The 22304-nt window shown below is 39.6% G+C and overlaps 2 protein-coding genes across 12 annotated transcripts in view; one reads left to right on the forward strand and one right to left on the reverse strand.

Moving 5' to 3' along the window:
• The window catches only part of WRN (WRN RecQ like helicase), a 123751-nt gene extending 106465 nt beyond the window's left edge, over window positions 1–17286 (reverse strand). For 9 of the 10 annotated variants that reach the window (XR_006520832.2, XR_006520834.2, XM_070499637.1 and 6 more), the window contains exon 1: window positions 17060–17286. The gene's annotated coding sequence lies outside the window, so the exon portion shown is untranslated. The remainder of the gene's footprint in view (window positions 1–17059) is intronic. The other variant, XM_070499631.1, reaches the window with a different exon arrangement.
• A 413-nt stretch (window positions 17287–17699) lies between these two features.
• PURG (purine rich element binding protein G) overlaps window positions 17700–22304 on the forward strand; it is a 35519-nt gene continuing 30914 nt past the window's right edge. Inside the window, exons 1-2 of one of the 2 annotated variants that reach the window (XM_044760581.2) lie at window positions 17700–17933; window positions 18244–20346. In XM_044760581.2, coding sequence (XP_044616516.1) covers window positions 18250–19296 — 1047 coding nt within the window. In that variant the 5' untranslated portion in view covers window positions 17700–17933; window positions 18244–18249 and the 3' untranslated portion in view covers window positions 19297–20346. Of the gene's footprint in view, window positions 17934–18243; window positions 20347–22304 lie in introns of those variants that run through there. The other variant, XM_044760582.2, reaches the window with a different exon arrangement.

Genomic DNA, 22304 nt, shown 5'->3' on the forward strand with positions numbered 1-22304 from the left:
TATTAATCACCATGATACAGTGATAAAATACCTAAGAATGACACTTCTTGGTAAAGCCTTTTTGATAAATTAATTGCAAAATGGACCTCCTGACAGGTAAATGAGTAGGCTTATTATAGGGTTAGGGTTAGTAACATTAGCTAATTAAATGTTAAGAGATTATCTGCCAAAATTATGAATTATGTTTTGAAAGAAATTCATCTTAAGTGATTTTATTTGATAGCAATTAGATAGTAGGACAAGCTGTCTACTGAAGCCACTTCTAGTTCATGTCAATAAAAATCACACCAATAAATCCAGGAAAATTAAGAGTAACTGCATTCCACGTTAGCTAAGAAGGAATAACTTTTTAACTATAACAACCAACAAATCTAGGAAAATTAAGAGTAACTGCATTCCACGTTAGCTAAGAAGGAATAACTTTTTAACTACCCAGCTTCTAAACCACACTCTACTCTACTCTGGCAGAGTAGAAATTCATCTCAAGAGTACATTTTTCCACTTAGAATGGTGTCATCTTCTAGAACGGACAGACATAACACCAGTCTCATAGAAAGGAGGGTTTCAGTGGATTAGCTCAGAGATTTCTTTGTTCCAAAAACCTCTCAGTAAGGTAAGGAAATTAATACCTACTGTTACCATGGTAACTGACTTGCCTAATTGCTTGAGGGCTAAACTGAATAAAGTATCCCAACCTTTTTGACAAGCATAAAAAAAAAAAAAACCACTTTTAAGTTAAATGGCACATACAGATAAACATTTCAAGTCCAGGAACAAATTGTTAATAAGGAGTTCAATGTTCAACTCTAAGAGGCAATTATGTTGTTTAATGTGGACAAATCTGTACTTACCTAAAATGGTTCAATCCTATTTTTGTTCAAAATATGCAAAGGCTAATCTGATGAAATACAGTTTTATAAATTCTGATTATTTAATCAAAAATACAACAATTTTTACAAAGACTCTGAAATTTGCTAACAAAATGTCATAAAAGAGTAGTCATGGTACATAAACTATAATTTCAATTAGTCTCTCTGAGCATTTATGGAAATGTTAGAAATACCCATTGAATTTCAGAATATTTTCACATATTCACAATGTTTCTCCGGGGAAGACAGCTTAATAATCATCAATGAGCACAAGGGAAAACTAATAACAAAGGCTAGCTGATTCTGCAAAAGTTAGCAGACTGCTCTAGTATTAAAAACTATACTATGAAGAAGCAGGGAAGTACAGGAGAAAGAAGTCTGGACTTGGCGTCAAAAAACCTAGGCTCCACGGGGCTGGCCCCGTGGCCGAGTGGTTAAGTTCGCGCGCTCCGCTGCAGGCGGCCCAGTGTTTCGTTGGTTCAAATCCTGGGTGCAGACATGGCACTGCTCATTAAACCACGCTGAGGCAGCGTCCCACATGCCACAACTAGAAGGACCCACAACAAAGAATATACAACTATGTACTGGGGGGCTTTGGGGAGAAAAAGTAAAAAATAAAATCTTTAAAAAAAAAAAAAAAAAACCTAGGCTCCAATGTTGCTTTGTGTCAAGAAAAATTATCCAAAACTTAGAAGTAAGACAAAGAGAGGGCAGTATGTCCTTTCAATGTCATATAGGAGCATAAGCCCTCCCAAAGATTATGTCATTAGGGAACATACCTTCATTTGACTCATTGTTCACTATTGTTTAAAAACTCAGACTCTATGAAGCTACACGTTAACTTGCAAACTTTTGCCTAGTAAAGATGCAACTGAATTCTGTCCAGTAGAAAAGATCATCTCAAAGCCTATGGTTTTTATTGCCTTGTAGGACAGCTTTGCATCTAACCTAGCAATCTCATCCCAAAATTCTTTCTCCAACGTCTATATGTGATGGTCAGTTTTATGCGTCAACTTGACTAGGCTAAAGAATACTACTAGCCCAGAGCTGGCAAACTTTTATTTCTGGGTGTGTTTGGGAGGATGTTTCCAGAGGAGCATTTGAATAGGTAGACTGAGTAAAGAAGATTGCCCTCACCAAAGCGGGTGGGCACCATACAATCTGTCGCGGGCCTGAAGGAACAAAAAGGCAGAGGAAGGGCAGATGTGCTCTCTGCTTGAGCTGGGACATTCATCTGCTCCTGACCTCACACATCAGCAGTCCTGGTTCTCGGACCTTCAGACTCAGACTGGGACTTACCACACTGGTCCCTGATTCTTGGGCCATCAGATAGACTGGGTCTTACACCATTGGTTCCTCTGGTTCTCAGGCCTTCACGTTTGGAGCGGAACTACGACATCACTGGCTTTCCTGGGCCTCTAGCTTGCTGACGGCAGATCTCGGAACTCCTCAGCCTCCACAATCATATGAGCCAATCCTTCACAATAAATCTCTTTCTATATATCTATATATATTTCATTGGCTCTGTTTTTCTGGAGAATCTTGACTAATACAATGTGCAATCTTTATTCCTCTTTGAACCAACTTTATCTCCTGTTGGCTCCCTCATTAAAGAAATGAATAAATGTGACATGTTCATTCTATATTTGTATGAGAACTGGTCTTCAATTTTTTGGAAAATTATGCTTTGATACTTGGCCACTTAGCATCCATGTGACCTTGCATAAGTCATTTTACTTTTCTAAGTTTTCATTTCCTTGTTTGTAAAGTGGGATTATTATATATTATCATTATGTATTCTATTACTCGCCTTAATATATTGACTATTATTCTATATTATATTAATTGCCTTACTGACCACAGGGTTGATGTGAAGATGAACAGTGATAAACACAATGCCACATCTTCTAAACTGCAGCTGTACTTGAGTTGGTACATTGATAGGAGTGGTGAAAGATCTTTTACTGCTCTTATACCTCATTCCCTCTACTGTATACTGAGAGGGATCCAGAATCTACAGGTGCAAATAGAGATACCAAACCCAAACAGACTACACAGAGTATACCAACTTACCAAAAGTTAATTAAGCACTGCAGCGCTTCATAGGTAGAATGTTCTTTCAAATGATACAGTCAAACAGAAAAGAGAAAATGGATTCATTTACACAAGAAGACTTCATTCTTACCCATCGGACCTGACTCAAGGAGTAAACTGAATTTTAATATTTTAATATGCATCTATTTTCTTTCTCTTTAAGCAAACTATATTTAGGAGGTTTCCAACTATAATCTAAATTACAATAGTAATACTTGTATACTCATCTAACTTCTCATGTGTGTCGAAAGGAATAAAGAAAATTTCAATGACTGATAAATTATAAGACTGAATTAATAAGTGTTTTCAAATAACCTAATACAGAGAGCTTATAAAACCAAAGCAGCTTAAATGCTTCAGCAATTCAATTTGGTTATCAATGCCCTAATTTTGCTTAGACTCTTAGGGTTTCACCTATACAATTACGTTATTTTCACTAAGAGAGGCAGCTTCCAGTTAAAAAAGCCTTTCAAATTTAATCCACAGTGCAATGAACTTTAAAAACTTAGGGTTTGATATCTTTTCATTTATTTTTTTTCCAGTTTTATGGAGATATTACTGACATACATCACTATATGAGTTTCAGGTATATAGCATAAAGGTGTGACTTACATATATTATGAAAGGATTACCACAAATAAGTTCAGTTAACATCCATCATCTCATATAGATACAATAAAAAGAAATGGGGAAAAAAAATTTTTTCTCCTTATAATGAGAACACTTAGGATTTACTCTCTTAACAAATTTTATATACACTATATAGCAGTGGAACTATACGCATCATGTTGTACATTACATCCCTAGTACTTATCTCATAACTGGAAGGTTGTACCTTTTGACCACCGTCCTCCAATTCTCCTTCCCCCAATCCCCACTCTCCAGCCCTTCCTCTAGTAACCACAAATCTGATCTCTTTTTCTATGAGTTTGGGTTGTTTTTTTGTTTTTAGATTCTGCTAAAGATCACACAGTACCTGTCTTTCTCCGCCTGACTTATTTGACTTAGCATAACGCCCTCAAGGTCCACCCACGTTGTCCATCTGAATAGCAGGATTTCCCCAGGTTTTTTATGGCTGAATAACATTCCATTGTATATATAGACCACAACTTCTTTATCCATTTACCCATTGATGGACACAGGTTGTTTCCATGTCTTAGCTGTTGTAAATAAACCTGCTATGAACATGAGGGTGCAGATATCTTTTAACTTATTATATTACATATTTTCTGAAAATGCAACCTCACCCTTTGAGTGTTTCTATACTTACCAATATACTAGCAACTAGTTTATATATATACATACATATATACACACACACATATATACATACACAACCTATAATTTATTGTAAAAGATATAATTTACAAGGCAATCTCTTGTATTGTTTTTGAGAATTCCTTTCTACTTTTCTATGCAATAATATAAATAGGAGGGGAAGGGATGGAAGAAAACAAAGAGAAACCAAAGAATCCATGACAAAGCCTTCATTAAATTCCCTAATTAAAGAGGCTTTCAGGACTTGCCTTATTCTATTGCTGCTAATCTAAATTCCCCTTCAAATAATTCAAGCAAGCAAACTAGACAAGCTAAATAAGACCACCTATTAGCCTTGGTTTGGCTACAGTTAAGTCACTGCAATTTTAAAAAGTAATAGGATGAATTTTTCCTCATGAAAACTATTTCTTTATAGGTATCTACCAGATTTTCATAACTGTCAAATATTATATAGTAATTTTTATATAATAAAAAATATATAAAAAGCATTCTGTATTAATAAAGTCAATTGAAGTAAAGTGTAAATGGAACCAATCAAATAAATACAATAAAATGCCATTAAAATGCTAGCAACAAGGGAAAAGGATAAAAGCCTTTCTAAGCTGCGTCATGGTGAGAGGCCACACTGTCCATAAACCAGGAACAGAACTTGACCTGAACTGAATCCACAGCACAGTGAAGTGCTTTATAACTGAATTTCATTATCCAACTGAATAATTCATTATTTTTAATGAATTTCCTCTGTTCTGTAAGTAGCTATAGCCAGTCAGCTGAAATCAAACATTATAAAACGGGAAACTGCAGAGAAAGTTTTCAAGTAAGTCAATTTAAAACTTGCTTAGGTTGCCTATTTTTCCTTTTATATTTATTACTGTTACTTCATGTGGTCTGAGATGAAACTTTATGGGACCCATTATCAACTGGACATTGAGGGTTGCCTACCCAGCATCCATTCCACCCTGCACCCTTTCTACGGTACCATAAATTTAATTAAGATAATGACCAGTTACCCACAAAGCCAATGTGCTTCAGGGAAGCTGCCGCCACTCCCAGCTCCCATGGTAAACCCAACTGATCTAAAGGTAACCCTATTCCCCTCGCTACAATGAGGACTCAGAAATTCAGGCCCGGATTTGGTTTAAGAATAAAATCTATGACAATTCAGGCCAATAAGGCACAAGAGGAGGTGTTTAGGAAGGTTTCTGAGAATAACACTGTCTTGTTCTAGTAACAAGGCTACCAGAAGAGATGCCCTCTATTTGAGAACGTAAACCTGGGCTTTCTACAGCCACTTTGCCACCATGAAGGACGTCAGCTAGAGGACAAAGCCAACTTAGGGACAAAGCCAACACACAGAAGGCAAAAACGAGAAATGGAGCCACAGTCAATGGATTAAAGCAGTGTTCAAGTCAGACTACCCACCTTCAAGTTACATTTTAATGATAAACTTCCTTATTTTTTAAGCCTATTTAAATCAAGATTTCTGTACATATGTTCTAACTAACAGACAAAAACAATTGAAAACAAAATTATGTGGTCAATCTTTTTCTTTCTTTAATCTCTTATCTTAAATAAAAGTAAATTATAAGGAGAAACAAAATAGCCAAAGAAAGTACACAATACCAAAAGTTTCAAACGTCATATATTTAGTTACAAAACTTTTTAAAAATCAGAATAAGAATCAAAATAACATTAAATAGCAATTTAACAGAAAATTATAACTTAACTAAAAGGGAGTGATGTTTAACTTTAGGATGCAAAGCTCTGTGTTGGGTTGAAATTCAGCAGTGCCAGGTAGAAAGAAAACTGCATAAATTTTACAATAAGACAAATTTAAGTGTGGGAAGAAGAATTAAAGATAAAAATGGAGACTAGGTGAAAAAGAAATTACAAAATTAATATACAATTCTAAAAGCAATCAGGGGCCAGCCCGGTGGCATGGTGGTTAAGTTCACATGCTCCACTTTGGCGGTCCGGGGGTCGCAGGTTCAGATCCTGGGCACGGACCTAGACCACTTGTCAAGGCACACTGTGGCGGCATCCCACATAAAAGGGAGGAAGATTGGCACAGATTTTAGCTCAGCAACAATCTTCCTCAAGTAAAAAGAGTAAGACTGGCAACAGATGTTAGCTCAGGGCCAATCTTCCTCACAAAAATAAATAAATTAAATAAATAAATGTAACCATAATCTGAACATTTTTCTAAAGATATAGAGATGGCCAGAAGGCACATGAAAAGATGTTCAACATCACTAATTATCAGGGAAATGCAAATCAAAACCACAATGAAATATCACCTCATGCCCATCAGAATGGCGATTATTAAAAAACAAGAAATAAGTGTTGTAGAGGATGTGGAGGAAACAGAACGCTCGTACACTGCTAGTGGGAATGTAAATTGGTGCAGCCACTATGGAAAATATGGAGATTTCCAAAAAAATTAAAAATAGAACTACCATATGATCCAGCTATTTCACTTCTAGGTATTTATCCAAAAAACACAAAAACACTAATTTGAAAAAATATATGCACCCCATGTTCACTGCTGCATTATTCACAATAGGCAAGACTTGGAAACAATCTAAGTGCCCACTAACAAATGAATGGATAAAGAAGATGTGACATACACACACACACACACACACACACACACACACACGATGGAATACTACTTAGCCATAAAAAAGATGAAATCTTGCCATTTACAACAACATGGATGGACCTTGAGGGTATTATACTAACTAAGCAAAATAAGACAGACAGAAAAAGACAAATACTGTATGATTTCACTCATATGCGGAACATAGATACAGAGAACAGATTAGTGGTTACCAGGATGGAAAGCAGGTGGAGAGATGGTGAAAGAGATAAAAGGGCACATGTGTACAGTGAGACATGGCAACACAACTTTTGATGGGGAACACGATGTAGTCTATACAGAAGGCGAAATGTAATGATGTACACCTGAAATTTATACAGTGTTATAAATCAATGTTACCTAAATAAATAAAAGCAACCATAAATTTGCCCAATGCAAAATCTTTGCCAAATCTTTCATAAGAACTTCAAATACAGTCTCTTCAGACAGGGTAAGTTTATATAAAATGAATAAAAGGAAAAATCAGCAATGTGGTGGTTGTACACCTCCTAGAAGACAAAAGTTATCTTCCAGGCCAATTCTCTTTCCACTATACTTCGGTGCTTTCATTTCATGAATGAACAGAAAAAGTAGATCGGGTGCCAACAGGTGATGTCTCATGCCACACATCAAAATTTCCAGAAGCAACAAAGCTTTGCTATTTTTTCCAATGGCTTCTATTATGCCTGCTACAAACTAGGAAGATCCCACACCTCTATCCTCTTGGCCTCAAGGAGACCTAAAGAGGGGGTGAATCTCTGCCCTCCCTTGAGGAGCTGGCCTATCAGAACAAAGGTGGAAGAGATCATAAAAACGCAGAGACAAGAACAACGGGGTCAGAAAGAAACAAAGGTTTGAAGTAGGCTCAGGAGAAAAGGTCACTGGTTCCACTTATTTTGGGGAGAATGAGAAATTATTCCAATTTCTTATTTTCCTATGAATAAATTATTCAAAAACCATCCTCTTTCTTAATCTTCCCATATACTAAGTATTTTATCAAAAAAAGAAACAAAATCATCTTTAAAGGAGGCTGATTGCTATTACTAACCAGCTTTTACAAGAGGTAAGCTTAATTTTTATCAAAAAGCTAAAGTCTCCTAAAATAATTTTTCCCCAGTATCTCTCTGAAGTCTGGTAATCTATCTATTTGATTAAAAAGAACAAACACTCCTGAGACGACCAGATTCAAGATAAGTATACCAAATTAAGTTTTTCTATATATGAGCAAGAATCAATCAGAAAATAATAAATTATATTTAAACTCACTAACAGCAAAAATGACAACCTACCAATAAATAAAGCTAACATAAAATATGTAAGACACATTTTAAAGACAACTAGAAAAGTTTACTAAGACATCAAAAGAGGGCTAGATAAGGTACACTGAGTTCCTGGATAGTTAGTCTCAAAACTATTAATAAATTAATTAAATTAATACAATCAAGCAGCAATATCAAGAAAAAATGTCAGCAGGATTTTTCATCGAACCACACAGGTTTATATTAAAGTTCACCAGAAAGAGAAAACGCTCAAGAGCAGTAAATACTTTTTTGAAAAATAAGACCAATAAGGGAAAACTCACTCTACTAAATATGAAACAGTACAAAACAACAGTAATTAAAATAGTGCGGAATTGTATAAAAACAGAGACTTAAGTCAACAGAATAAAACATATCATGTCCAGAAATAGATCCATGTAAATACAGAAATCTGACATATAATAAAGGAGGCATTTCTAATCTTTAAGAAAGAACAAAGTATTCAATAAATGAGGACACGGGCCGGTTTAGTGGCACAGCGATTAAGTGCGCACATTCCGCCTCGATGGCCGGGGTTCACTGGTTCAGATCCCGGGTGCGGACATGGCACCGTTTGACAAGCCATGCTGTGGCAGGCATCCCACATATAAAGCAGAGGAAGATGGGCATAGAGATTAGCTCAGGGCCAGTCTTCCTCAGCAAAAAGAAGAGGATTGGCAGCAGTTAGCTCAGGGCTAATCTTCCTCAAAAAAATAAACAAATAAATAAGGACAAAACTGTCTATAATTCTGATACACCATTATTAGCAAATATTAAAAAAATTAATCATATAAAATATTTGCAAGAGAACAGAAACTGGTCTCACCATTTTCCAAGACATTTTGTAGAAGTTATTAACATTTTAAATTTGCATACCCTTCAAGCCAGCGACTATATCTATCCTATAGAAATACACACACGGGGCTGGCCCCGTGGCCGAGTGGTTAAGTTCGCGCGCTCCGCTGTAGGCAGCCCAGTGTTTCGTTGGTTCAAATCCTGGGCGCAGACATGGCACTGCTTATCAAACCACGCTGAGGCAGCGTCCCACATACCACAACTAGAAGGACCCACAACGAAGAATATACAACTATGTACCAGGGGGCTTTGGGGAGAAAAAGGAAAAAATAAAAATCTTTAAAAAAAAGAAAAAATACACACACATATGCACAAATATATGCAAAGAATGTTCATTACATCAATCTGTAATAGCAAAAACACTAGAAGCAATTAGTAGGGTAAATAATAGTTAGAAAAACAATGACATATCCATAATATGGCATAATAACTGGTCACTAAAAGAATAAAACAGAACTATATATATTAAGATGACAAGTTCTATAACATATGTGCTAAATGAAACAGAAAAAACTAAGTGTCAGCAGTAGTTACCATTTAAATTTTAAAATATAAAATGAAATTCTGTGTATATGTAAATGCAAAGAACAATCCAGGAGGATACATATCGGTTAACAGGGGCCCGTAGAGGGAACAGAATGGAACTGAGGTCAGGTATGTAAAGGGAGAGTTTTAATATTCTATAGTTTCTTTCTCAGAAGCATATTTCTCTCTCTCCCTCTCTCTCTCTTTCCCTCCCTCCCTTCCTATTCCCTCCCTCCTGTCTACCTCTTTCTTGCAATCTGAGAGTAATATGAAGGGCCTCTGTAAATATGGAAGTCAATAGTGATTTATATTTTTCCAATTTGGGATCCTGAGTATAAACACAGCCTCACAGTTTTAGTAAAATCAAGAATGAGAGGAGCATCAAGAGGCTGATTATCTTAATACTGGGAAAGAAGAGGGTAAGAAATCCACTTAGCCCTCAGCAAAGCTTTTTGAATGGGACTGACCTCATCACCAGTACCAGAAACAAAACTCAGCTGCTTTAAGGCCAGCAGGGAAATCCCATTTCCCTTGCCACACAACTGACTCAGGGATAGGAACTATAACCCAGGTCTCAGTTCTCTGGTCTCTGTCCCTCGTCCATAATTACTAGATCAAGGTGGTCCAATCGTAACAAAGCTGAGGATTCTCCTTCTATGGTATGGGAAGTGATACTTTTGCTCCTGTCAGATGTGAAGGAAGAAATATACAGCCACGGCAGAGGCACACAACCATCTTACAACCATACAAGAAATCACGCTGAAGGTAAAGCACCTTCACGCCTTCTTCATGGAAGAGGGCCAAGCACAGGTCAGAAAAATAGTCTGAACTTGTCTGAAGACCACTCTATCTCAGAACGTATCAATTAAATAGGCTAATAAATACCTTTTATTGCTGAAGCCAGTTTGATCTGGTTTTTCCATTAGTTGCAACTGAAAGCATCCCTGTTGACAGGATGGGAAAAGTAAAACCTAATACCACTTTTTTTTTTTTTTTTTTGAGTAAGATTAGCCCTGAGCTAACATCTGCCGCCAATCCTCCTCTTTTTGCTGAGGAAGATTGGCCCTGAGCTAACATCCATGCCCATCTTCCTCTACTTTATATGTGGGACGCCTGCCACAGCATGGCTTAATAAGGAGTGCGCAGGTCTGCACCCAGGATCCGAACCGGCAAACCCCCGGCCGCCAAAGCAGAATGCACAAACTTAACCGCTGCACCACTGGGCTGGCCCCCTAATACCACTTCTTGATATGATTTTTTAAAGACTCTATAAAATTCCATTTTATTTATCATAATTTATTCTCTATTGATGACAATTAGGTTGCTTGCAAATTTCATCACAAATAATGTTTAATGAACACCCTTGTGGGTATGTGTATATCTTTAGGCATTCATATTATCATTTCTATAAGATATAAAATAACTAGATATGAAATTACTAGGTCATAGAGTACTCCCACTTCTCTGCCTGCCTTCTCACCATCAAATTATTCTCAGTCCTGAGAGATAAAACAAGCCAAAGAAGAAGCCTACACAGAAAACCAAGAAAAACTTCTACAAAAGCTGCATTATAATAAACCTTTGGTGACGGATTTCAAACTGACAACTAGAAAAGATGACTTACATCACCTGCCACTCTTACAAGAATACTTAGCTCAAAGAACAGAAGTCCACGAAGGGCTTATGTGTTGACCGTCAGTTGCAACATAACCATATCTAACTCAATACCTAACTTTGCAGTGTTCGACATAGATCAAGTCGAGGGTATTTGAGTTGGGTGTTAATGGACCGTTATCATCATCATCACCATCAGTATTGTAGCCATTTATATCTATATCCTACCTTTTCTCCCCCTCTATTGGTCCAGTGGGTCACGACTGTTGGTGCACAATTTCTGAGGAAGATAGTATCTCCCAGTTTTCTGACTAGTCCTCCTCCAATAATCTTGTCCACACCCTGCTCCACTCATTTGTCCACATGAGGATACCATGTTATTACCAACGACTGAATCCTTCCAGAATCTCAATTCCAAGCATCTCACTCTCCGATCAACATCTCCTATTTTTCAAGCTCATTCCCTCTAGAAACTCAACTCAAACAATCTTTTGATCCAACTAGGACCTATAATCCAAATCCTTTTACCTTTTCAGTCTCCTCACCCCCAAGTAGTCCCTACTTCCTCCTTGTTTAAATTGCAAAGTTATACCCATTTCCTTGCTTATTCCCTTAACTTTATCGCCTGTCTCTGGCTTCATTATTCTCTCCTGACAAAACTCTAACCTTGAACAAAACAAATTCTCTGCCTACTCTGTGCCTGTACCTACGCAGCTGAAGGAATGGAGCAGGTAAAAAACACAACCATGGTGACTGGTCTCACCTTAAATTTGTGACCACCAACCTCAAGTGGACCCACAAGCTTCCTAGCAATTCTACAACTTTTCACTAATCTATTTATTACCCTCCCCTTCTAGGATAATTATTTCATACTTTCTCCTCTTAAACCTATCATAACTCTTCCCCCAACCTTACTCTCAGCTGATGACCTTGTTTCAGATTTCACTCAAAATAGAAGCAACCAAAAAAGAACTTTCACAAGTTCCTACCCTGAAATGTATTCACATAATTATATCTATGCCCATATACTCACTGTGATGGTTAATTTTATTGTGCAAACTTGACTGGGTCATGAGGTGCCCAGATATTTAGTCAAACACTTTTCTGGGTATGTCTGTGAGGGTGTTCCTGGATGCGATTAACATTTGCATCAGTAGACTGAGTAAAGGAGATTGCGCTCCCCAATGTGGGCGAGCCTTATCCAATCTGTTGAAGGCCTGACTAGAACAAAAAGGCTGAGTCAGGGAGAATTCACTCCCTCTCCCTGACTGTCTTCAAGCTAGGACATTAGTCTTCTGCCTTCAGACTCGAACTTGGACTGAAACATATGCCATTGGCTCTCCTGGTTCTCAGGCCTTCAGACACGGACTGGGAACTATACTATCGGCTCTCCTACGTCTCCAGCTTGCCAACTACAGAAGATATATATAAATAAGGAATTAGGAATTGGCCCATGTTATTATGGAGGACGAGAAATATATATGTATCTAGTAGATATAGATAGGTATATATCCCCTTGAGCTATCTGTGCTCCTAAATCCAGCCCCTCCATGTATGCACTAGATTCCACACTCTCTCATCTCCTCTAGGGCATTTTTCACCTCTCCCCAGGATCATCAATTTTTCCCTCTCTATTAGTCTACCAGAAAAGTCGAAAAGTCCCATCAGTATATAAACATACTGCAATTTCTCCCATCTTAAAAAAACAAACAAACTTGGCTATTGGCTAACTGCTCCATTCTTCTTCTCCTCTTTACAGAAAAACTACTCAAAAGAGTCATCTAGATTACCATCTCCATTTCCACTCCTTCCATTGTCTCTCCAACTCACTGTAACTGCTCCACTCCACCAAAGAGCTCACAGCAAGGGTACCAATGACTTTCATGTTGTCACATCCTATAGTCAATTCTCAGTCCTCATCTGGCTCAATACAACAGCGGCACATGACATAATTAGTCACTCTCACCTTCTTGAAACACTTTATGAGGTTTCTGTGACAGTCCTTGAGCCTCCACCTACATCAGTAAGAATTCCTTCTCAGTATCCTTTTCAGGTCCTTCCTTACCTCCCCAAACTCTAAACATCACAGCATTCCAGATTCAGGTCACAGACCTATTCATTCTCTTCTCCATCAACATTCACTCCCTTGTGGATCACATCCAGTCTGATGGCTTTAAAATTATCTACAGCACAAAGATGACTTCCAAATTTATATCAACAGCCTAGACCACTCCTCTGAACTTCAAACTTGTAATTCAATTATCTACTAGATACTTGAGCATCTAATAGGCATATTATACTCAACGTGTATAAAATTTCTCCAAACTGTCCCACACTGTTGAAATTACAATTTTCAGTAAGTGTACCTCCATCCTTCTGATTGCTTAGGCCAAAAACCTTAGAATCATCCTTGACTCCTCTCCTTCTTTCACACTTCACATCCAATCTATTAGTAAATACTGCTAGCCCTACCTTCAAAATAAAACCAAAATGCGACCTCCTCTCAACCACCTCCACAGCTAAAAACCTGGTCCACATCACATTACCTCTTATCTCTATAATCTATTCTCAAGGGCAATCAAAGTGATTTTGTTAAAAAATAATTCAATTTAAAGGATTATACACCATAACCAGGTGAGACTTATCCCAGGAATGCAAGTGTGGTTCAACATAAGAAAATCGATGCACTATATCACCTTAATATAATGAAGGAAAAAACACATGAACATCTCAATGGACACAGAAAAAGCATTTGACAAAATCCAACACTCTTTCATGATAAAATGACTCAGAAAACTAGGGATACAAAGGAGTTTTCTCAACATGATAAAGGGCATTTATGAAAAACCTACAGCTAACATCATACTCAATGGTGAAAGACAGAAAGCTTTCCCCCTAAGATCAGGGGCAAGACAAGGCTACTCACTTTCACCATTGCTATTCAATACTGTATTGGAAATTTTAGCCAGAGAAATTGGACAAGAAAAAGAAATAAAAAGCATTCAAATTGGAAAGGAAGAAGTAAAACTATATTCATAATCCTATATATAAAAATCCCAAAGAACCCACAAGAAATCTACTAGGTCCAATAAGTAAATTCAGCAAAGTTTCAGGGCGCAAGATCAACACACAAAAATCAGCTGTGTTTCTATACTCCAGCAATGAACAATTTGAAAGGAAATTAAGAAAGCAATTTCATTTACAATAGCATCTAAGGATAAAATACCGAGGAGTAAATTTAACCAAGGAGGTGAAAAACTTGTACACTGACAGCTACAAAACATTGCTGAAAGAAATTAAAGAGGACACTAATAAATGGAGAGACACCAGTGTTCACAGATAGAAAGACTTAATATTGTTAAGAGGTCAATGCTACCCAAAGTTATCAAGAGACTCAACACAATCTCTATCAAAATTCCAACAGCCTTTTTTTTACAGAAATGGAAAAGCTGATCCTCAAATTCATAGGTAACTGCAAGAGCCCTGACTAACCAAAACAGTCTTCAAAAAGAACCAAGTTGGGGACTCACACTTGCCAATTTCAAAACATACTACAAAGCTACCACATCAAAACAGTGTGGTACTGGCATAAGGATAAACATATAGATCAATGCAACAGAATTGCACTTCCAGAAATTAATCCTTACATTTATGGCCACTTGACTTTTGACAAGAGTGCCATTCTGTAAGGAAAGAAGGAGTTCCTCAACAGACGGTGTTGGGACAATTGGATTTCCACAGGCAAAAGAGCGAAGTTGGACCTCTACCTTACATTATATACAAAAATTAACTCAAAATACATTGATTCAGGGGCTGGCTCAGTGGTGTAGTGGTTGGGTTCGCACGCTCTGCTTTAGCACCTGGGTTCACCAATTCGGATCCCGGGTGAGGTCTTATACACCACGTATCAAGCCATGCTGTGGCAGGCATCCCATATATAAAGTAGAGGAAGATGGGCACGGATGTTAGCTCAGGGCCAATCTTCCTCAGCAAAAAAAGAAGAGGATTGGCAGCGAATGTTAGCTTAAGGCCAATCTTCCTCAGCAAAAAAGAGGAGGATTGGTGGCAAATGTTAGCTCAGGGCTAATCCTCCTCAAAATAAAAATAAATTAAATAAATACAGTGATTCACATTCAAGAGCTAAAACTATAAAACTCTTAAAAGAAAACATAGGGGTGAATCATCATGATTTTGGATCGGGGAACAAATTCCTAGATATGATACCAAAAGCACAAACAACAAAAGAAAAAAATAGATAAATTGGACTTTATCAAAATTTAAAACTTTTATGAATCAAAGAACATTATCTAAAAGTGAAAAGACAACATACAGAATGGGAGAAAATATTTGCAAACTGTATATCCGATAGGTGTTTCATAAAGAATATATAAAGACCTCCTACACCTCAACAATAAAAACACAATCAACTCAATTTAAAAATGGGCAAAGAACTTGGATAGTTCTCCAAAGAAGATATACCAATGTCCAATGAGCACATGAAAAGGTGCTAAACATCATGAGTCACCGAGGAAATGCAAATCAGAACCATAATAAGACCCCAGCTCATGTCACCACCTAAAATGGCTATAATCAAACAAAAGAAAGAAAAGTTTGGGAGTGGATGTGGAGAAATTGGATCCCTTGTAACATTGCTGGTTGAATGTAAAATGGTGCTGCTGCTGTGGAAAATAGTTGGGCAGCTCCTCAAAGAACGAAACATAGAATTATCACGTGATCCAGCACGTCCGTTCCTGGGTATACACACCAAAAAACTGGAAACACGGACTCAAGCAGATACTTGTAAGCCAATGTTCACTGCGGCATTATTCACAATAGCCAAAAGTGGAAAAAAACCCAAGTGGCCATCAACAGGTAAATGGATAAACAAAATGTAGTATATATACACACCATGAAATATTATTCAGCCATAAAAAGAAATTAAGTTCTGATACATGCTACAACATGGAGGAAACTTGAAAGCACTTTGCTGAGTGAAATAAGCCAGATACAAAAGTACAAATATTATATGACTCCACTTATATGTAATATCTAGAACAAGCAAATTCATAGAAAGAGTATACTAGAGGTGACCAGGGGCTGGCCAGAGGGGACAATGGGGAGTTATTTCTTAATTGACCAATTACAGTTTGTTTGGGATGACAAAAAAGTTTAAGAAACAGTGGTGATAGTTGTGTTACATAGTGAGTGTAATTAATGTCACTTAATTGTACACTTAAAAATGGTTAAATTGGTAGGGGCCACCCAGTGGCTAGCGGTTAAGTTCTATGCTCCACTTGGGTGGCCTGGGGTTCCCCTTGGGCTGGGACCTGCACACCGCTCATCAAGCCATGCTGTGGCGGCATCCAACACAGAGGAACTAGAAGAATTTACAACTAGAATATACAACTCTATGCGCTGGGGCTTTGGGGAGAAAGGAAAAAGAAAAAAAGAATAAGATTGGCAACAGATGTTAGCTCAGAGCCAATCTTCCTCACCAAAAAGAAGAAATCCAACATAATTTGCTAAATTACACACAATTCGACCTCGTTGTGTAAATACAGTGTGCCTCAATTTCTGCAGCAGGATAGGCCACATCCGAAGGATAGAATCCTAAGGGTACACGATAGGCAACCAGTCACACAAGCTGGGGGCGGAAGGGGCGGGGAAGCATACTTTTTGACTGACGAAGCTCTGAGAAGGCCTGCGGCGGTCGGGGGTCCTTCTTCCGGGAGGTGGAAAGGGGAAGGAGGATGCCGCTTCTAAGGAATCTCCTACACACAGCCCAGAGGCCTGCTGCAAGAGACTGAGCACCTCCCGGGGAGCAGAAGGCTAGAATGATACCCCAGGGTCTGGAGCTGGCGGATGCCGGAGCGGGGAGGTCACATTACCTGAAAAGAGCCAGTTCTACGGGTCTTCTTCAGCTGGATGACTCGTGGAGCCCCACGGCAGCAGGACCCGGAACCCAGGCATCCAGGCTAAACACCAATCCAACAGACTTTATTCCCGCGCCGCAGAGTGCACGCCCGAGCGTCACGGCGCACATAGTACGCCTGGGTCCTGGGAGTCCGACCTTCCCCACTCCTCCCTCCAAGTCCGCTCCGCCCCGCCCCGCCCCGCCCCGCCCCGCCCCGCCCCCTTCGTCTGTTCGCGGTGCACGGCGCTGCAGCCTTTCCACCGCCTGGCTACGCGGTGCGCATGCGCAGGGACTCTCGCTGCCGCTGAGCACTCTGGGAAGTGTAGTCTCTATGCGGGTGACGGTGGGCAGCCTGAGTCCTACATCCCAGCGGAACCTGGAGAAGTCACAACACTCTTGCCACCCCGGTCCTCATTCCCCTCTTCACACCTGTCCAGTCACCTCGCACTCGCGCTGCATCCCCACTCGCTGGGCTTCGGTCAGGGCGCGCCCCAAGGGAGAGCGCGAGATTCCCTCTTCCCTTCAGCAGGCTGTGCTGGAGGAGGCGGGGTCCACTGCCCGCCCCCCGCCGCCACCCGCCCGGTCTTCCCCCCTCCCCTCCCCGGCGGGTGTCGGGCCGGTGCCCGAAGAGAGGCGGCGGCCCCCGCAGCGGCCGCAGGAGGGGCGGCGGCGGTGGGCGCCGCAGGCGATGCCCCTGCCCGGCTGCTCCGGCGGGGGGCGGTGCGAGCGGCGGCGGCGGGGGAGCAGGCAGGGGGCGGCGGCTGCGGCGGCTGCAGCAGAGGGGCCGAGAGCTGGCGGCGGCGGCGGTCGTGAAGGGCATCGGCGGCGGCGGTGATGGCAGCGCTGATGTGAGTGTCTGCTGGCTGGGGACCCCGGGGCTGCCGAGCCCGAGGCGGCCGGCCGGCGGCGAGCGGGAGCGGGAGGCCGGGGCGGCGGAGGGATGCTGTGTGCGCGGTGCAGAGTCGGGAGACGCCGCCCGCCGCTGCCGCCCGTCCGGCAGAAGCGGGAGCCGAGCGCTGCGGCTGCCGGCACCGTGCGAGCGCGGCCCGGTGTGGGGGTCCCGGGCGGAGGCGGGGGCAGCGCAGGCCGAGGGGCGTCTGCGATTATTCTCAACACCCCTCCCCCACCCCACCCCGTGTGTCTGTTTGTCACTTGCAGCTGAAGATGGAAAGAGCCAGGCGAAGGGGAGGCGGCGGCGGTGGCCGTGGCCGCGGCGGCAAGAATGTAGGGGGCTCTGGCCTAAGCAAGAGTAGACTCTATCCCCAGGCCCAGCACTCCCACTACCCCCACTACGCGGCTTCGGCCACCCCTAATCAGGCTGGGGGCGCAGCCGAAATCCAGGAGCTGGCCTCCAAACGAGTGGACATCCAGAAAAAGAGGTTTTACCTAGACGTGAAGCAAAGCTCCCGGGGCCGGTTCCTAAAGATAGCCGAAGTCTGGATAGGGAGAGGCCGGCAGGACAATATCAGAAAGAGTAAACTGACCCTCTCCCTGTCTGTGGCAGCGGAGCTGAAGGACTGTCTAGGGGACTTCATCGAGCACTACGCCCACCTGGGCCTGAAAGGCCACCGGCCGGAGCATGGCCACGGGAAGGAGCCAGGCTCCAGGAGGAGACAGAAGCACTCGGCACCTTCCCCACCCGTGTCCGTGGGGTCCGAAGAGCACCCTCACAGTGTCCTCAAAACAGACTACATAGAGAGGGACAATAGGAAGTATTATCTAGACCTCAAAGAAAATCAGCGGGGTCGTTTCCTAAGGATTAGACAAACCATGATGCGGGGGACTGGCATGATAGGTTATTTTGGCCACAGTTTGGGCCAAGAACAGACTATTGTCCTCCCAGCGCAGGGAATGATTGAGTTTCGTGATGCCTTGGTTCAGCTGATTGAAGACTATGGTGAAGGGGAGATGGAAGAACGAAGAGGTGGAGACGATGACCAACTGGAACTCCCCGAGGGGACTTCTTTCAGAGTGGACAATAAAAGGTTCTACTTTGATGTGGGCTCTAATAAATATGGAATTTTCCTGAAGGTAAGTGAGGTGAGGCCACCTTACCGTAATACTATTACTGTTCCATTCAAAGCTTGGACAAGGTTTGGGGAGAATTTTATCAAGTATGAAGAAGAGATGAGGAAAATTTGCAACAGCCATAAAGAAAAGAGAATGGATGGCAGAAGGGCCAGTGGTGAAGAACAAGAATGCCTCGACTAGAGTGAAATTGAACTCCATCAGGCAAAATTTAAAATCATAAATTGGCTAAAAGTACTGATCCATAATCACTTGAAGAAGTTTTTCCTCTTTTTTGGCCCTTTGTTATTAGTAATACCTCTAGTAGTTTATACTTCAAGGAGTCTGATTCTCATGTTATGTTATACATAGAACACTATAATTCTTATGGGAATTCCAGCCTTCCCAGAGCTAAGTAGTTTAGCTGCTTCAACTGCTCCAGACTATTGAAGTATTCAAATCAGCACAAAATGTGACATTCTGACCTTCTAAGTACCATAACTAAGATTTACCTTGCACTATGACATAATCCTGAAAAAAAGATACATATACTTAATATGGAAGTGTGAATTTCTATTTAACAAATTCCCCCAAAAAGTATTCCATCCCTACTTCATTAAAAGCTGCCAAGCTAATTCATAGGAAAGTTACCACAGAAACAGAAATTGACCTCAAGTACAGTATTAATATATATATTTATAAACGTACAAGTAGAAATATGTTGTCCATTGGATGACTAATTATTAAACAGTACCGTTAAAGAATCCAATCTTAGAGTTACTGTAGTATTCTATCATTTCAAATTTTGTGGTAACCCTGCAGTTTATAGTTGCCATATCAAAGCCATGGGAGAGTTTTAATTGGTTATTCTAAGCTAGTTACAATCCCATCTTCACCTCTGCTTATTGTACCATCTACTCATATTGACTTTTTAAAGTTTCAAGAATTACTTTTATGTCGCTGTTGAGTGGGAAGCTTCATCCTATGGCTTTGCTATGGAAATCTTGGTGTTTTAGCTTTTCATGCTAATTTGAAGGTTGTGAGAAGTTTTTTCCCAAAATATATCATGGACTCAAGGTGTTATATTTTATGCTTCTTCTTTAACACTATTTCAGAGGGGTTGGTGCACCAGTTAACTGATATAAAAATACATCTGTAATAATATATTTTAGTAGCACTTTTGCAATTGCTACCCTTAAAACCATGTCAACACTTCCAGTATAAACCTGGCTTTTCCAGGTGTTTTAATTCCAGAAAAAAAAAACCCAACTTTTTCTAAAAAGCATTTAGAATTATAAATTTTCAGCCTGGGAAAAATATTATTTGAAGATTGGTTATAAACATATTTGAAAGGAAAATTCAGGCATTTTCCAAGGTGCTCTTTATGATACTTAAAAAGGTTTACTTTACACAAGACTCACCCATTTACCTGTATTAAAAATTACTTTTCAGGAAGTGCAATTTTTCAACACTTAAGCAATTTTTTAAACCAGTGGATATAGTGTATCTGTGTACCAACCCACCCTGTGTTAACTGACTGAAATTTTATCTGTTGAGCTGCGTTCTTTTATGAATGAAATTATTGTCTTTTATCGTGGCTTTATTCACCTCCTACACAGTAAGTCCATAAATCGTGTTTAAGAGCCAGACTCTGATTTCAACCCCCAAATATAGCTCTCATTGATGAGAGCTGGCTGCATGGATTGAGATCAGAATGTAGCTCTTCTTTTGTAGGCTATAAGTAATTCAAAATTATTTTAACAAGTTTTTTCCTCCAGAGGTTTGTCCCCAAAGACATTTAAGGAAGGTCACTAAGAAAACTTGATGATACGAAGTAAGAAAGTTAATTTCACTGGTTTGTTACTTAAAAACAAGCCATCAGTAATCCGGACATATATGCTGGTATTGGTTTGAAGATTGTATTTCACGTTTTCTCAAGTAATACGAAGGAATCTCATTAGTTCATTATAATTATGGACCATCTGGAACCAGTGAAGGTTAGAAAATCATGTTAGTACCAGAGTTAATAGCACATGGTGGGTGTTGAGACTCTAAAAGTGGCAAGGATCTTTAAACAGTCCTAACTGTAAAATAACTATCGTAGGGTTGACAAAACGTAGTTTTTGGTCTATGAAGGAGTGATGTGCACTTGAATTACTGTACTACTGATTGTTACTGCTGCCCATCATAGTGCCTATTAATAATAATCAACCTGTCAGATTTGGGCAAACTGGAGCTGTGAATATTCCAGTATTTGAGTGTTCCTATCACTATTGCTGTGACTGTATACTCTCTCTTATAACCTTCCTTTCTAAAATATTTATATCCGTTAAGTCTAAATGATTTTTTTCTTTAGTCTGATAAGATTTGAGTATGTGTCTATATATATATACATAAGTGCGTGTGTGTATATATATGCATACACACACAATACTATGTCAGACTTAAATATCTTTAATTCATTGTATATAAATATTATTAGTTTAATTTGACATTAATTATTTAAGTAAAGAATTAGTTAAGCAGCCAGATTTTCTACGTTGTATGTATACTTCAAAGTTTTTATCATCTCAAAGCTACAGATTGGATAGATGCATATATACTGGAAACTGAATATAATTTAGACTCATTAAGCCTTCTGCCACTCCTCTTGTTTCATTTTTTTATAGTTAATGTATTCATTGAAAAATGAAATGATGCTATGATTTTTTATACTTAAAATTGGCAATCATTCATTAGCCATAATCAAATAAGATCCAGTTCAAAACTCTGGTATTAGGACATGTATTGCCATGTATCTTATAAAATAAGCTACTATTCTTATCTGTGCAATATACGTTTTATTTGTTGTCATATGTAACATAAATGGAGCTGCAATATACATGGTATTCTACAAAATAATAGAATCCCTGCCTTGAAGACATTAAACTCTTAAGGCAACTACGTTAGAAGTCAAAAATGAGCATTAAAGTTAGTAACCAAAATTACTAGTTCACTGTATAATTCTAAAACACTGATGATGTTTGCACATAATAATCCAAGCATAATGTGGTACAGACTCAAAACTGTAATAATATAAGCTAATAGTATGAAATTTGGAAACGGGTTCCTCATAATAGTTGGCAGTGTGCTCCTAGCAATTGAAAGCAGCACTGATCTGTTGCTTATATGCAAAAGATGCAATGTATTATAAAAGTATTAAAGTTCTGCCA

The sequence above is a fragment of the Equus asinus genome, chromosome 27, assembly GCF_041296235.1.
Source record: "Equus asinus isolate D_3611 breed Donkey chromosome 27, EquAss-T2T_v2, whole genome shotgun sequence".
NCBI classification, from domain to species: Eukaryota; Metazoa; Chordata; class Mammalia; order Perissodactyla; family Equidae; genus Equus; species Equus asinus.